Source organism: Opisthocomus hoazin, chromosome 2 (assembly GCF_030867145.1).
Source record: "Opisthocomus hoazin isolate bOpiHoa1 chromosome 2, bOpiHoa1.hap1, whole genome shotgun sequence".
NCBI classification, from domain to species: Eukaryota; Metazoa; Chordata; class Aves; order Opisthocomiformes; family Opisthocomidae; genus Opisthocomus; species Opisthocomus hoazin.
In genome coordinates this window covers 93,792,495-93,809,918 of record NC_134415.1, presented here as the reverse complement: position 1 = coordinate 93,809,918, position 17,424 = coordinate 93,792,495, and the positions used below count along the sequence as shown (strand labels likewise).

At 43.9% G+C, this 17,424-nt stretch overlaps 1 protein-coding gene across 1 annotated transcript in view; it reads left to right on the top strand.

The window, feature by feature from the left end:
* Window positions 1-17,424, top strand: part of TTK (TTK protein kinase) — a 52,506-nt gene that overhangs the window by 9,975 nt on the left and 25,107 nt on the right. Inside the window, exons 5-6 of the mRNA XM_075414462.1 lie at window positions 7,132-7,238; window positions 12,584-12,727. Coding sequence (XP_075270577.1) covers window positions 7,132-7,238; window positions 12,584-12,727 — 251 coding nt within the window. The remainder of the gene's footprint in view (window positions 1-7,131; window positions 7,239-12,583; window positions 12,728-17,424) is intronic.

Genomic DNA, 17,424 nt, shown 5'->3' with positions numbered 1-17,424 from the left:
GGTGGTCTTCCAGTGACGTGGCAATCTGCACAGCAAGGCACCTCTTCAAAGGAGGGGCATTACACTGGTAGAGTGGGAGCCTTGAACTAGACATAACCCAGCAACCAGGCACTGTTCTGTGACCATCTAACAGGTCAAAGGCACTCACCCTACCTGACTCTCAAGGCAGAGTGGTGGGCACTTGTCTGAGAGCAGTGGCTGCAGCTCCAGCTGGGGAGTGTGCACCATCTATCCCAGTGGTGGCCGATGCCTCTACCCAGATGGAGCTGCTGAAGGGAGAGGCTGCAGTGCAGACCTCAGACTGGAGAAAGTGCCTTGACTTTTCTCCTGGGGCAGGGACAGGCAGCAGACCTGCCTGTGAAAGGTGTGCCCAGGTGGAGGACCTCCTGCAGCAGGTGGCTGAGCTGCAGGAGGTGGTGAGAAGGCTGTGAAACATCAGGGAGGCTGAGGAGTTCCTAGCAGAGTATGCAGTGGACCCACAGCCAAATAGCCAGAAACTCCCCCACCAGCACACACAGAAGAGAAGGGAGGCCAATAATGCGGAAGAATGGAAGCTTGCAACAGCAAGGACCAGCAGGAGCAAGAGACTTGCTCCAAAGTCTGAGGTGCCCTTGCAGAACTGCTTCACCACTCTGGGGACTGAAGAGGAAAGATCTGTCACATCAGGAGAGACACTGGAGCTGAGTAAGGCAGCCTGATCTACTCCCTATATAACAACCAGTGCAGCTAAGAACAGGCGACAGGTGATAGTAGTAGGTGACTGTCGTCTTTGAGTTGTATGGAGGTGCCTGTTGCTGACCTAATGCACTCTCTCTCTAGAGAGATGTGCTGCTTACCAGGGGTTTGTATCAGGGGTGTCAGAGACCACCAAGCCTTGTACAGTCCACTGACTATTATCCACTGCTGCTGTTTCACGTGGGCACCAGTGATGCAGCTAGGAGCAGTCTGAGGAGCATCAAGAGGATTACAGAGCCCAGGGAGTGGTGGTAAAGGACTTTGGAGTGCAGGTTGTTTTTTTTGTGAATTCTGGTTAAAGGGAAGACATTTGAAAGGGCCAGTTGAATCTGATGAATCAACAAATGGTTACAGGACTGGTGCCACAGCCGGGCGTTCAACTACTTAGACCATGGGACTTACTTTGAGAAACCTGGTCTACTGGGGGCTGATGGAGTCCATCTGACAGAGAAGGGGAAGAGCATCTTCAGTCATAGGCTTGCCAAGCTGGTGAAGAGGGCTTTAAACTAAAGTTGCCAGGGGATGGGAACCTCAATCCATTCCACTCCTACCAGTTTGATGCCAGTGCCAGCAATAGATGCGCAGAGCCTGGAGAAGGGTCACAGGTCAGCAGGAGAACACCTGAAGAGCAGCACAGAGGAATTCCAGCTGCTCCAGCCAGTAAGTCAGCTTCATCGGGGATCCCCATGCGTGCAGCATGGGGAATAAACAAGAGGAGTTAGATGTGTGCATGTCTGCAAGGCTATGATCTTATTGGTGTCATGGAGAAGTGGTAGGATGGCTCCTATGACTGGAGTGTTGGAATGGAAGGCTACAAACTTTTTAGGAAGGACAGGCAGGGGAGACAAGGAGGGGGTGTTGCCCTCTGTGTCAGTGACCAGCTGGAGTGCATGCAGCTCTGCCTGGGGATGGATGAGGAGCTGACTGAGAGCTTATGGGTCAGGATTCAAGGCAGGGCGAGGTGACATTATAGTGGGGGTCTGCTTCCAACCAGGAAGACAGAAAAGCTTGTGTGGGTACGTCAGTTATAAAAGTAAGACTAGGGAAAATGTGGGTCCCTCTCTGGAAGGAAACAGGACACTTGGTTATCTGGTATATGGAGAAGGCTGAGGTACTCAATGACTTTTTTGCCTCAGTCTTCACTGGCAAGTGCTCCAGCCACACCACCCAAATCATTGAAGGCAGAGGCAGGCAGAATGAAGGATTGGCACACTGCAGGAGAAGATTATGCTTGAGACCATCTAAGGAACCTGAAGGTGCACAAGTCCACGGGAACTGATGAGGTGCATCTGCAGGTCCTGAGGGAACTGGTGGATGAAGTTGCTAAGCTACTATCAATCATATTTGAGAAGCTGTGGCAGTCCAGTGAGGTTCCTACTGACTGGAAAAGGGGAAACATAACCCTTATTTTTAAAAAGAGTAAAAAGAAAGACTTGGAGAACTACAGGCCAGTCAGTCTCATCTCTGTGACCAGCAAGATCATGGAACAGATCCTCCTGAAAACCATGCTAAGGCACATGGAAATGAGGAGGCGATTGGTGACAGCCAACATGGCTTCACTAAGGGCAAATTGTGCCTGACAAATTTGGTGGCCTTCTATTATTACTGTGGGTTACTGCATTGGTGGATCAGGGAAGAGCAACTGATGTCATCTACCTGGACTTGTGCAAGGCATTTGAAGCTGTCCTGTATGGCATCTTGTCTCAAAACTGGAGAGACACGGATTCGATGCATGGATTGCCTAGTGGATGAGGAATTGGCTGGATGGACACACTGAAAGGGTTGTGGTCAATGGCTTGATGTCCAAATGGAGAGCAGTGATGAGTGGCATTCCTGAAGGGTCAGGTGCTGTTTAACATCTTTGTTGGTGACATGCACAGTCGGATTGAGTGCACCCTCAGAAAGCTTGCCAATGATACCAAGCTGTGTGGTGTGGTTGACATGCTGGAGGGGAAGGACGCCATCCAGAGGGACCTTGACAGGCTGGAGAGGTGGGTCCATGCAAACCTCATGAAGTTCAGCAAGGCCAAGTGCAGGGTCCTGCACATGGGACAGGACAATCCCAAGCACAAATACGAGCTGGATAGAGAATGGATTGAGAGCAGCCCTGAGGAGGAGGACTTGGGGGTGCTGGTTGATGAGAAGTTCAGCATGACCTGACAATGTGCGCTCGCAGCCCAGAAAGCCAACCATATCCTAGGCTGCATCAAAAGCAGCGTGGCCAGCAGGCCAAGGGATGTGATTGTGCCCCTCTGCTCCACTCTGAGACCCCACCTGGGGTACTGCATCCAGCTCTGGGGTCCCAAACATAAGAAGGACGTGGGCCTGTTGGAGCAGGTCCAGAGGAGGGCCACAAAAATGATCAGAGGAATGGAACACCTCTCCTATGAGGAAAAGCTTGGGAGAGTTGGGGCTGTTCAGCCTGGAGAAGAGAAGGTGCCAGGGAGACCTCATAGCAGCCTTCTAGTACTTGAGGGGGGTCTGCCAGAGAGCTGGAGAGGGACTTCTTACAAGGGCATGCAGTGACAGGACAAGGGGTAATGGCTTTAAACTGAAAGAGGGTAGATGGAGATTAGATATAATAAAGAAATTCTTCACCATGAGGGTGGGAACAGGTTGCCCGGAGAAGTTGTGGATGCCCAATCCCTGGCAGTGTTCAAGGCCAGGTTGGATGGGGCTTTGAGCAACCTGGTCTGGTGGAAGGTGTCCCTGCCTATGGCAGGGGTATTGGAACTAGGTCATCTATAAGGGTCCCTTCCAACCCAAACCATTCTATGAATATAGCTAGTATTATTCTGTTTCTTCTATGTCGTCCTATTTGGCTTTTTGGCAGGTGGCTTGGTCTTGCAGTATGATATCATCATCTCCTTTGTCTGTACTGTCATTTGCATGGATCTTACTGCATCAGCGTTTACAAAGCATACAATGGAAGTAATCTGTTCACTGTACTGTTGAGAAACAAGCAGGAGTTAATAATGGCCTGCTGTGAATCCTTAGTATCTTGAAGAGGTAAGGTGATTTTGTGTAAGTGGAGTAAAGCATATCTTCCACAAGGTCTGCTTCAAAGACACTGAGAGATGGTGTTCTTCAAAAGTTAGTTGCTTTTCCTCAGAACAGAAATTGTGCAACTTAAGCTTCGAGGTCCAGCTTCCAGCTCATACTTTCTGGAGTTTTTTTTCCAGAATGGTGATTGGATGCTGTTATCAAGTCATATCTGTTAGCTCGTTATGTGCAGTAGGAGTCTAAGTTCAGAAAGATTATCTCCCTGATCACTTTGTAACTCTTGGACCTCTTCCCACTTTGTCTTTAAAACATGATTTTAAAGGTGGACACTTCTACAATGGCTACTAGAGCTAACTGTGGTATTCTGTGTATTGTATTGTAGAAAGCAAAACTGAAGGCACTGTCAGTAGCCTGTAACTGCTAGAATGCATGAATATTATTAACAGTTTTAGTTGCAGTGTCCCACTGAAATGTCTTTGGTTGCTTCACCACTACAGCCTTTGGAGACCTTCCTGAGAGAGTAGTCTATCTTGTTTCACAGTGAAGATGCGCTCTCTACAGCTATGCTAAAATACCGTCTGCTTTGGTAGCCAGCATTACTGTAGAATCTGCCTAGCTCACTGGGTAGTTCAGATCTGCTCTCTTTGTATTCTGCTTCACGTTTTTAATTGGCAAATACCTTCTGTCACATTTTGTGACTTGCTAATGAAAATTATTTTAAAAAAAAGATGAACAGCCCACTCTGAAACTCCTCTTAAAAATGTACCCACTAAAATCTGACATAGCATCAATCCCAAGGGAATTTTTCCATAAGTATCCCCCTAAATGGTAGTCCCCCATTTGAAAATTACTTTGTGATTAGCCAGTTCTTAATCATTTATTATAGGCTAATGCTTTCTCATTCAGTGGCATGTAATATAAAGTCAATTATGAGACTGCATTTGTGAACTACACATGTCATCATACCAGAGCCTGAAATGACTGATCAGATCTAAAAACAAAAAACCCAAGGGTGTTGCTTGTCTGTAGTTGTTGGAGATTAATGTTAAATTGATCTGTGACTGGCTATTTGGTTCTCTTGTATTTGGCATGTTCACTAATTGCTCATAACTTTCTTGGTGTTTGAGATTTCCCTGGTGCTTTGTACTCACCTTCTCTGTTCCTGGCTGTCAGTTTGTCTAGTTCTATCTATTTTGTCTCTGCTCAGCTTTAGCTTCTGTTAAAGAAAATCCTCTCATCTCCCAACTTCTTGAATTGCTTCTGATTTATTTCTTTTTAGCTATTACAAGTAAAGTAACACTTTGATACAAAGGGCTCTGATGATACTGCCTTTGGGGGGGGGGACAAGAAAGGTGCTCTTCAGTAGAGTTCTATTTGCTGTTCTCCCAATTGTTCCACCTAAGACGAAAAGCAAGTCAGAGCATCACAAACTTCAGGAGCAGTGACAACGGCTTGAGATTTTAGTGCCTATCAGCAGCAACACTGTTTTCTGATCAAAGCTGGATTATTGCGTTCTTGGCGCTGGACCTGTGTTGTCTTGGTATCTTCTCTGGCTGCAGTCTAAGCCAAAACCTTTTGACCTATTATGATACTGAAGTTGTTTGAAGAACCCTTGGATGTCCTCTGAAACAGGTGAACAGCCAGGTGCTTCTGTGATTATTATTGCACATTAACCATTCCAGGCCTGCTCTCAGGTAATGCTTCTGGCTGTAGCACAGTGCCACCAAGTGTGTGGCACCTGATACCTGTTGCTAATGTTAGGGCTTGTTCTGCATATTGCTATTCAAGTTGTTGCTGCTTTTTACAGGAACTTTAACACACTTTTTGAAAATGGGTGTACTTCATGTTACAGCTTAATTTCTGTTACTCTGACTTTTCCTGCAGATGGGTTATTCTGTGCCTGTCCTATTGCTTTGCATGATCAGAGCTGAGTTTATTAAACTTACTGGAGTCCAGTAACATGCCTAAACTATGGTAGAGACTTTTTTCATTCTTAATTCCACACAATTCTACTGGAAATATGTTCTATTTAGCTTTCAGTGTTGTATTTTTCTGTACTTCTTTTTTTAAGCCATTGTCATAAATTTTTCACCACCCCCGCTTCTAAGTGCTACCCTTGGTTACGTGTTGAACCAGGGTGGAATTCTGGAAGAAATTACTTTATTTCTTGATTGTGGATTTTGCTAATAAAAGTGTTAAAATAACTTTCCTTTAATATTAAAAATGGGAGGGAGTCCTTTGAAATGTAATGCTAATTTATTTCATAATGATATAGATTCGTGCCTTTTCTATCTTGACGAGTACTTAAGCTGTAGATCCCCTGGAATGTTTAAATGTTAGTGTACTGTGTGCAGGCATCTCAGTTGTCCTATTTGGCAATCTACAGCTGAATGTAAAACTAGGATTAAAATCTAGTAAAAGTAAAGAAACTATTAAATGTGAAGTATCTTGTCTGGGCTTTGTAGCACAGTCCATACATTTTGAAGTATATACCATGTTTCTCATTGCTGCTTCAAGTGTGTCTGCAGAAAATGGACTTAAATTCATGTTGTGCTGCCAAGTTTAACTGATAAGACTGTGTTGCCTAGGAGTATGGGGAAAATAGAATGAATTCCCTACATCTTGTAAGAAGTCGATGTTTCCATAGAACCCTTGATAGAGATAGCTATTGGATAAAAGGTCTTGTGGTGTCCTAGTTTTCTGCAGGTATTGTATTAAGATGTACCAACAGAAGCAACTTCTTTCGGTGACCTACGTCTCTGCTCATGGAATCGGATAATTTAGGTGCAGTTGCAGAAGTTCTTCAATGTAGAAAAGTTCATAAACTTTAGCAAAATTTTGGAGTTCAGTATTGCTTTAACGTAATGGATTGGAAACTTTGTGACCATATTGCTGTAGGATATAACTAATAGTGTATATATATTTCTTCTGACTTGGTTAATGCAATACATTTATCGACATTTGGTGTTTCTGAAGCAATCTTCTCCTTGTCCCCTCCTTAGTATAGGAGTGGGCACGTGTAGAAGAATGGAGAATTTTCTCTGGGTGGTGTCAGAATGTATCCTGGAAGGTGTTAGTGGGTGTTCTGAGGGGAAAGTACGTACATATTTTGAGAAATGAGTAGTGATAAAGAATGAGGAGTCAGCCTTTCTCTTAAGGTTTGAGCACGTTCTGGTTCTTGGAAAGTGTCAGCTTGATATCTTTCAGTTGTTAGCTTTTTTAAGATTCTTTGGTTATTTGTGCTTCAGTATGGTTCTAAGGAAGAGGAATAACTTTGCCTTTAGGTGGATTGCTTTTCCAGAAATATCTGAAGCTATCACCAAGCATGTGAAACTTCATTCCTGTTAGTCAGGCTCTTCACGTTGTATAATTATTGTTATATAATCTTTACAGTCTTCAAGATCCAGAGGAGGCACGGGACCAATTTCATCTGGCCAGACTGAACTGCAAGAAATTTGCTTTTGTGCATGTGGCTTTTGCACAGTTCGAACTATCACAAGGTGTGTAGAAAAACTTGTTTGATGTTGCTGTTCTGTGTCGTTCTAGGTTTTGTTGTTTTAAACTTCTGCCCTGTTACATAATTTGCAAGGAAACTGGTAGGTATTAAATCAGAAAAAGAAAAATACGGATTTTCTTCCTTTTTGAATGAAATTTGTCAAGAACATGGGTGTTCATTTTTAAAATGAAAATATGTGCACAGTTCATAGGTTATTTTCCTTTTTAGAAATAATTTTAAAACAAGATGAAAATTGGCAGTGATTTCTGTTTGGTTTTTTAAGCTTAGATCTTACAGTAGCAGGTCTGAGCAAGGCTCTTGCTGCGCTGAAAAATGGTACTCAAATCTGGCTGGTAATTTCGCTTTAGATACTTTCAGCTTGCTTGTGGAAGAAATTCTATCTCATTCCAAAAAGCAACTGTAGATTCTTTGTGTGTTTTTTCATTAAACCAAAATACACTGTAAATGTGCTGTAAATGGGCAGTTTGGTCCAATTATGTTTTCCCCCTTGCTACTCAGATTCTTAAGTAGCTAGCAATTGGATTTTCATTGATCCTTCTGTTTCCTGTTCCATTGATGATTATTCGTGTTGGGACACTGAAGATGGATATCCATCTTCTGTTGCTTTGTAATTGCCATGGACTGACTTCTTTGACAGTATCATATATGCCATGTTCCAGTCAGTTGGCGGGGAGGGAAGAGCTTTGTCAGTATTATAGAATGGTAATCTTTGCCATATGGTGCCATATAGAAGTGTTTTAGGTAAGCCATTCTGGTAAGAGTGATAATGTCTTTTAAAAAAATCTGGTCCCCTTCTTTAAGGGATGCCTGGACTGTCTGTCCCTGGTAGGGATAGCTGCACTGAAAGCAAACTTTCTAAATTAATTTATCCTGTTCCTTGGTGTACTGGATCTGGCTTGGGTGGCGTTATTTTTCTTAGCAGCTCATATGAGCTGTTGTGTTTTAGATTTGTGACTGAAACAGCGTTGGTAACACACCGATGTTTTAGCTGTTGCTGAACAGTGCTTGCACAGTGTCAAGGACTTCTGTTTCTTGCTTGGCCTCTACTGTGCTCGAAGGCTGAGGGTGTGCCAGAGGTTGGCAGGGGATACAACTGGGACAGCTGACCTGAATTGACCATGATGCCTTATAGCATCATGCTCAGCAATAAAAAACTAGAGGATAGTCTTTCCACAGTAGCAGTTACGTGGACACTGGCTGGGTATCATTCTGCTGGTAGGTGGTGATGAACGGTTGCCTTTGTATCACTTACATTTTTTTTTTTTTTCTTTTTCCTTCACTTAATAAACTCTTTATGAGGATTTTTTTCTTGCTTTTACTCTTCCACTTCTCCCTCTAGACTATTCCAGACTATATACATTATGCTGTAAAATATCTAGATCAATAGGTCCTCAATACTTCGGGCAAATAGTCCACAAAGTTCACCTTTGCTTGTTATGTTGCTTCTTTCCGGTTGTGTATAGGGGAGATGGCTCTGGTAATTGTCAGCGGGGTTGTGCTGCCTACCCACAGGCTCGTATATTTTGGGTGTCTTTTTAAATCTTCTTTCCATGGGTGACTTGACCAGTGATTTATGTCACCCTGTTTATCTTTTCCCTTTAACGGCTTGCTCCATTCGGAAGGACAAGCACATTGTGTTAAAGCTGTTATCTTTTTTGAAAGAAAAAGCCGTGGTGGATATATTTTGAATTTTTTGTGGTTTATTTTTCTTAATGTTTTTTGTCAGTATCATGTAAGCTGTTGTATACTGCCTAGTATGAGAAATTCTCCCCAAAATTAACTGCAATAAATACTTAAGTGAGATTAAGCTGTCTGTTCTACACTCTGGATTCTGCGTACATCTTAATAGCTATTTTTCTTTATGCTTACTTCCGTTGTTTGTAGACAAAAGCACTGCCAAGGGAAAATATAAGTCCCTTACTTCTTTGTTTTTACTGTGTTTTTGTATACAGTTTGAATGGTCAAAGTGTGTCCCATGAGGTAGAGCCATTTTATTAAAATCAATAAGTAAATACTCATCTGTCTTCTCAAATTTTCCAGTTTTTCTTGACTAAGTTTATTTGTAATAGACCAGGAAAGGCTGTGAAAATCCCTCTCAGAAATACATGCCACATAAAATAATTGATGGAGGAAGGGTACTGAATATGATTCCTTCACAGGGTGGGGAGGAGAGGACAAAAATGTGCATATCTGACTTGAAATTCCATATTTTTTCTGTTTCAGATGAGTCAGTTATCTGACTAGTCTTGTTCTAATATAAACATTTTGTTTTGAACTTATTAGCCATTTTTACTACTGTTTATAATTTGTCTAGTGAGTGCTATATGCTTGTTAAAACAGATAATAAAATAATAATACTGCAATAATAAAGATATTGTCAAATAAGTGTAATAAAACCTATTGTGTAATTTAAGTATAGAAATGTTACTATTTATTACCAATGACTAAATTCATCCTTCTGTCACAATCGCTTGTGAATTTAATTATCCTGTAGCTATGGGATGTGTTAATGCAATAGTTTTTTACTTGGACAGCAAATAGTGAACCTGAAGTGAAATCCTAATTCCAAAGGAATAAGCCATTTATGATTGGCTTTGTTTTGCCTCCAGTGTGGTTTCTGTTTTGTATCTGTTATCCTGGAGCTGGTCTAATTGACATTTCATAATATATGTGGTGCTGTGGTGTCCCCGCTGGCTGCTTCAAAGAGGATTAATGTAACCTGTGAGTTGTAGGTTGTTACTTTGTGTGCCGATGCTTTTTCACTGGGTGTGTCCAGCTGAGGCCAGAGGGAAAGGAGGTGGGTAGTGCTTTGTTACCTCCTCATCCCGGTGATTTCAGCAGTGCTTTGGCACACCTGCCAATTGCTTCTGGATTAATCCGTCTTTTCCTTGGCATTAAGGAGAAAAAGTTAATTATACATTCATGCCTGTGTCTTGAACAAATTTGTGAACCAAAGCTCAAGTCAAAAATCCTGAAATTATGGTTGGCAAATTGATACTGATTTCTGTACAGATTGGATTTTCATGACCTGAAAATGGAGTGACACAATAAAGGTAGCATTCTGTTTTGCTTTTATTTAAAAGCTGAATACAACTTTATTTGAATAGGACAGATGAGAAGCTGTCTCTTCCTTAATTTTGGTATGCCTTGGATAGTGTTTGAAGCAAGATTCGCTGTGAGTTGTTTGGAACTTGTGACCAGAAATAAAACTCTGCTTTTGGCTATATAAAATTATATGCCTAGGTGGATCATGCAGGCTTTTTGTATGCGGTGATGTGGACTGATTGCAACTTTGTGCCTTTGTTCCTCATCTGTTAAGGGGGATGGAGTGCTTCATTTTTCACATAGATGTGTTGGTGTCATGTTATTTCTTAGTGAGGCAAATAAGACTAAGAGCGGTTGCTTTCATTTTGAGTCGCAGGTCTTGTTGAAGCAATGTGTTACTAAGTATAGCCAAATGTAGAATGCTGGTTAAGGATTCTTAAAAGGAAATACTAAGCCTATCCACTTCAAAGGATTTAGGAGAAAAATAGTATTTGATTATATGGTTAAAAAACAACCCATAACAAATATGCACAAAATAGATTTAAATGAAATCATAACCAGTCTTATTTTGGTGTGTCCTTGCTTTAATGTCCAATGTCACCCATTTAATATTCTTCAAATAGGTTATTCAAATAGAAGTTCCTAATACATACACCCCACTCCCCCCTGGTCTGAACTGCAGGTGACATTGACATCTAACTTCAGTTATCAGTGGAGTTTTGAGTGGTGGAGACATCATGGAGCTCTGAAATATACTACTATATAATTAAGTATTTCTTATACTATGTATGTATGTGGCATCTATAAAAACAGTGGTTTACACATTTGGGACTTCAGGAGCATTAACAGCTGTAACAAAACATTGCATCATTTTGCCTTGATGCTCTCTAAACCATGGAAACCATGATTGCAGTACACTTCTTTCCATATTTGACTTATCATAGAATCATAGAATGGGTAAGGGTTGGAAGGGACCTTAAAGATCATCTGGTTCCAACCCCCCTGCCATGACCAGGGACATCTTCCCCTACACCAGGTTGCTCAGAGCTCCATCCAACCTGGCCTTGAACACTGCCAGGGAGGGGGCAGCCACAGCTTCTCTGGGCAACCTGGGCCAGTGCCTCACAACCCTCATGGTGAAGAATTTCTTCCTCATATCTAATCTAAATCTGCCTTCTTTTAGATTACAGCCATTCCCCCTCGTCCTATCCCTACACACCCTTGTGAAAAGTCCCTCTCTAGCCTTCCTGTAGGCCACCCTCAGATACTGGAAGGCTGCTATAAGGTCACCCTGGAGCCTTCTCTTCTTCAGGCTGAACAGCCCCAACTCCCTCAGCCTGTCCTCCTAGGAGAGGTACTCCAGCCCTCTGATAATTTTTGTGGCCTTCCTCTGGACCCGCTCTAACACGTCCATGTCCTTCTTATACTGGGGGCTCCAGAGTTGGATGCAGTACTCCAGGTGGGGTCTCAGGAGAGAGGAGTAAAGGGGCAGAATCCCCTCCCTCGACCTGCTGGCCACACTTCTCTGGATGCAGCCCAGAGTATGGTTGGCTTTCTGGTCTGCCAGCGCACATTGTCAGGTCATGCTGAGCTTCTCATCAACCAGCACCCCCAAGTCCTTCTCCTCAGGGCTGCTCTCGAGCCACTCTCCGCCCAGCCTGTACTTGTGTTTGGGATTGTCCCGACCCACGTGCAGGACCCTGCACTTGGTCTTGTTGAACTTCATGTGGTTCACGCAGGCCCACCTCTCCACCTCTTCACTCCTCGTTTTTTGACTGTAGTTAACTGTTAGCTTTCTGGAGTAGTGATGCTTGGTTTAACAGCTGCTTTTAGCTTTGATTTCTACTAAGTGCAGTAAGGATGTTTTATAATGCATATGTAATAAAGTTTGTATCTGGTCAGATTTAAATGAAAGTCTGTAAAGCTCTTCTGTAGTTGCTGATAATACAGAAAAAAACATTTTTAAAATTTGTGTTGTGGTTCCTTACAGTTCCTATAAGACTAAACAAATACCAAGAATGTGGTTTTGTGACTTCATAAAGTTTATTTTGTGACTTCATGTGAAAAATTGTCTTATGTGATTCACTTGTAACTAGTTCCAGGCAATATCCTGAAAGTTGATATTTAAGGGAGTGAAGTGCCTGATGAACAGTGGCTTCACAGGACGATGCAAAGTGAATATAAGACAGCATGAGTGTAATCATGTCTTTAAAAAAAAGACCCTATTGCCCAGTGTAACTTTTTATTTTCTTGACTTGTAATTTTGTGTTCCTTCCTACTTAGGAAATACAAAGAAGTGTAAGCAGCTCCTTCAGAAAGCTGTGGAGTGCTCTGCTGTTCCACGAGAAATGCTGGAAACTGCTCTACAAAACTTTCATTCACAGAAAAAGCAGTTGCTTTCAGATGAGGAGAAGGAGAACTTCACAGGTAACTGCAATTTCTTAAATTGTTGATTGAGTTTTTGTATGTTGTAGTGCTCAATTGCAAAAAAATATTCTGTCTAGATATGAAAATTTCTTTCTAAATATGAACTCAAAATCTAATAAACAGCATGTGTATCTATTCTTCATCTTATTCCTTCATCTTATTCCTTCAATACTTAGTTCCGTCTTTGATGCAGTGACTTTAGTTGGCAGGAGCCATAGGACGGTAGACTAATTTTGGAAAGGGTATTCCTCTGGTCAGGTATTTGTACTTTGTAATAGAGACTTTCAGCTGAAAGTGAAGTAACAGCTACTGGTGGTACAGAAGACTTAGAACTGAAACATGCAGAGTAAGTTACACAGATAGCTTACTTTGAGGTGTATCTTATTGTGATGCTCAGCTGCCAGAACTTTACCAGCCTATTTCCGTTAAGTCAAACCTAAGAAAAAGAATCCATTTCAACTTTATATTTATCTTTAAAATGGGCAAACCCCATGTACTTATCGGTACAAAATTAAAGTGCTTGACTATATCATAAAATATAGCTGATACTGGTTGCTGGGTATAACTTCAGTAAGGGAACAGTTACCTCAGAGTTTTCAAGAGATAAATTTGTTTGCAGTGGAAAACATGGTTTGACCTGAATATTGAAGTGCACGTACCTAACTCCTGCAAGAGCGATGTCTAACACTCCATATTTTTGCTTTGTATAAGGGCAGAATTAGTGCAAAATACACATGATTTAATTTCCTCAGGGATGTTATTTGAGATTTGGCTGTCTCCTGCTAAATCAAACTTAGTGTGGAACGCTAGTTGGGCGAGGAGAAAAAATACTTGGCAACATTTGTGATAATATTCAGTTAGAGTATTAATTTTTTAATAAACTTTATTTTTGTCTCTATTTGCTATTAATTGGTTGTAGACATCATTAGTGCCACAGCTGATGTGCTGTGCCACAGAGTTTCATCTCTTTCATGGATTGTACAATTTCTATGTGATATTACTGGCTTTACTTGCTGCAAAGCTAAGGGAGTACCTATGAAATTATACACGTCAAGGGCCTGCCTGCCGGTTAGCAAGCTGTGAACTTTGGGGGAAGAGTACGCCCATGGAGTTTTTCTTTTAAATGAACTTGTAACATTAAGTATTTTAAAAATGCTTAGTTGTGATTCAGCTATTTAAAGATAAATCTTAAAGGGCAAATAACACTAGACTTGAAATAGCTCAAACTCAGGGATGTACATGGCCTAAATCATTGAACTTGGCTTTCAGTGAATTTTATGGTACTTCTGGAACTATGAAGAGACTGTTTTATCTGTTTCATTGTACAGGCATTTAAGTCTTGTCTGTTTCGTGTTTCCATTTTGAAAGATTTTTTATTTGAAAACAGGAATACTGTCTATGTAAATGCATTTCTTCACAGCTTCAAAAGATTTTTCAGAAAGCTTTTGACAAGTTGTGTGCAGTTAGGTGTAGTGATGCAACTACTATTGAAAACCCTAAAGGAGAAGGTCTGCATATGAAAGATTTACCTATTTATGTTGTGATTGCTGCTTTTTGTGATTGTCACAGAATCACAGAATGGTAGGGGTTGGAAGGGACCTCTGTGAGTCATCTAGTCCAACCCTCCTGCCAAAGCAGGGTCACCTACGGGTCTTGAATATCTCCAGAGAAGGAGACTCCACAACCTCCCTGGGCAGCCTGTTCCAGTGCTCCGTCACCCTCAGAATGAAGAAGTTCTTCCTCATGTTCAGACAGAACTTCCTGTGCTTCAGTTTGTGCCCATTGCCCCTTGTCCTGTCACTGGGCACCACTGAAAAGAGCTTGGCCCCATCCTCCTGACACCCACCCTTCAGATATTTGTAAGCATTTATTAGGTCCCCTCTCAGCCTTCTCTTCTTCAGGCTGAACAAGCCTACCTCCATCAGCCTCTCCTCGTAGGGGAGATGTTCCAGTCCCCTCACCATCCTCGTAGCCCTCTGCTGGACTCTCTCCAGTAGCTCTTCATCTTTCTTGAAGTGGGGAGCCCAGAACTGGACACAGTACTCCAGATGAGGCCTCACTAGGGCAGAGTAGAAGGGAAGGAGAACCTCCCTTGTCCTGCTGGCCACACTCTTCTTGATGCATCCCAGGGTCCCATTGGCCTTCTTTGGCAGCCAGGGCACACTGCTGGCTCATGGTTAACCTGTCGTCCACCAGGACACCCAGGTTCCTCTCCACGGAGCTGCTCTCCAGCAGGTCCACCCGCAGCCTGTACTGATGCATGGGGTTGTTCCTCCCCAAGTGCGGGACCCTGCATTTGGCTTTGTTCAGCTTCATCAGGTTCCTCTCTGCCCAACTTTCCAGCCTATCCAGGTCACACTGAATGGCAGCACAGCCTTCTGGTGTATCTACCACACCTCCCAGTTTGGTGTCATCAGCAAACTTGCTGAGGGTACATTCTAACTCTTCATCCAGGTCGTTAATGAAGAAGTTGAACAAGACTGGGCCCAGTACTGACCCCTGGGGGACACCACTTGTCACCAGCCTCCAACTAGACTCAGCGCCGCTGATGACAACCCTCTGAGTTCTGCCATTCAGCCAGTTCTCAATCCACTTCACCGACCACTCATCCAGCCCACACTTCCTCAGCTTCCCTAGGAGGATATCATGGGAGACTGTGTCGAAAGCCTTGCTGAAGTCAAGGTAGACAACATCCACAGCTCTCCCTTCGCCTACCCAGCCAGTCATGTCATCGTAGAAAGCTATTAGATTGGTCAGGCATGATTTCCCCTTGGTGAATCCATGCTGACTACTCCTGATAACCTTGTTTTCGTCCACTTGCTTGGTGATGACCTCCAGGATAAGCTGCTCCATCACCTTTCCCAGGATGGAGGTGAGGCTGACCGGCCTGTAGTTCCCTGGGTCCTCCTTCTTGCCCTTTGTGAAGATTGGAGTGATATTGGCATTTCTCCAGTCCTCGGGCACCTCTCCTGTCCTCCAGGACCTCTCAAAGATGATGGAGAGTGGCTCAGCAATGACATCCGCCAGCGCTCTCAGCACTCGTGGGTGCATTCCATCGGGGCCCATGGATTTGTGGACATCCAGATCATTTAAGCGATCCCTCATGCAGTCCTCCTCGACCAAGGGAAAGTCGTCCTCTTTGTAGGCTTCTTCTCTTACCTCTGGGGCCTGGGATTCCTGAGGGCCTGCCTTGGCACTGAAGACTGAAGCAAAGAAGGCATTCATTAGCTCTGCCTTCTCTGCATCCTCCGTCACCAGGACACCCGCCTCATTGAGCAGCGGCCCCACATTGTCCCTAGCCTTCCTTTTGCTGCTGATGTAGTTGAAGAAGCCCTTCTTGTTGTTTTTGACATCCCTTGCCAGCTTCAATTCCAGGTGGGCCTTGGCCTTCCTCATCGCATCCCTGCACGCTCTGACCACATTCCTGTACTCTTCCCAAGTGGCCTGCCCCTCTTTCCACATTCCATGGACCTTTCTCTTCCACCTGATCTCTGCTAGAAGCTCCTTGTTCAACCACGCAGGTCTCCTGCCTCCTTTGCTCGATTTCTTTCTCAGGGGGATGCACCGCTTCTGAGCATGGAGGAAGTGTCGTTTGAAGAGCGACCAGCACTCATGGACCCCCCTGCCTTTGAGAGCCTTGGCCCACGGGATTCCTCCCAGTAGCTCCTTGAAGAGGCCAAAGTCAGCCCTCCTGAGGTCCAAGGTTTTGATCCTGCTTATCGCCCTGCTTCCTCCACGCAGGATCCTGAACTCAACCATTTCATGGTCACTGCAGCCGAGTCTACCTCCAACCTTCACATCCTCAACCAGTCCCTCCTTGTTTGTTAACATGAGGTCCAGCAGCGCGCCTTTTCTTGTTGGTTCCTCCACCACTTGCATCAGAAAGTTATCATCGATGCTCTGTAGGAACCTCCTGGATTGTGCCTGCCTAGCTGTATGGTCTTCCCAGCTGATGTCAGGGTGGTTGAAGTCCCCCATGAGAACCAGGGCCTGTGACTGTGAGGCTGCTTGCAGCTGCCTGTAGAAGGCCTCATCAACCTCCTCCTCCTGGTCAGGTGGCCTGTAGTACACACCCACCATAATGTCACCCGTGTGAGCCTGTCCCTTAATTCTAACCCACAAGCTTTCAACTTGTTCCTCATTTTCCCCCAGGCCAAGCTCAATGCGTTCCAGTTGCTCCCTCACATATAGAGCAACTCCCCCACCTCTCCTTGTTGGCCTGTCTTTCCTGAAGAGTCTGTAGCCATCCATGACAGCATGCCAGTCATGCGAGTTGTCCCACCACGTTTCTGTGATGGCGACCAAGTTGTAGCCGTCCTGCTGTATAATGGCTTCCAGCTCCTCCTGTTTATTGCCCATAGTACGTGTGTTGGTATAGACACACTTCAGCTGGGCTGTCAATCTCACCCCTGACCCTGGCACGCCAAGCCTGGGCTCATCCCCAGTGAGCTGGGTGATGTCCCCTTCCCCCTTCGAACCTAGTTTAAAGCCCTCTCAATGAGCCCTGCCAGCTCGTGGCCAAGAATCCTTTTTCCCCTTTGAGATAGCTGCGCTCTGCCTGTCGCCAGCAGGCCCAGTGCTGTGTACACCTCCCCATGATCAAAAAAGCCAAAATTTGACCGATGGCACCTGTCCCTGAGCCAGCTGTTAACCAGGTGAGTTTTCCTGCCCCTTTCAGTGCTGTTCCCTGCCACTGA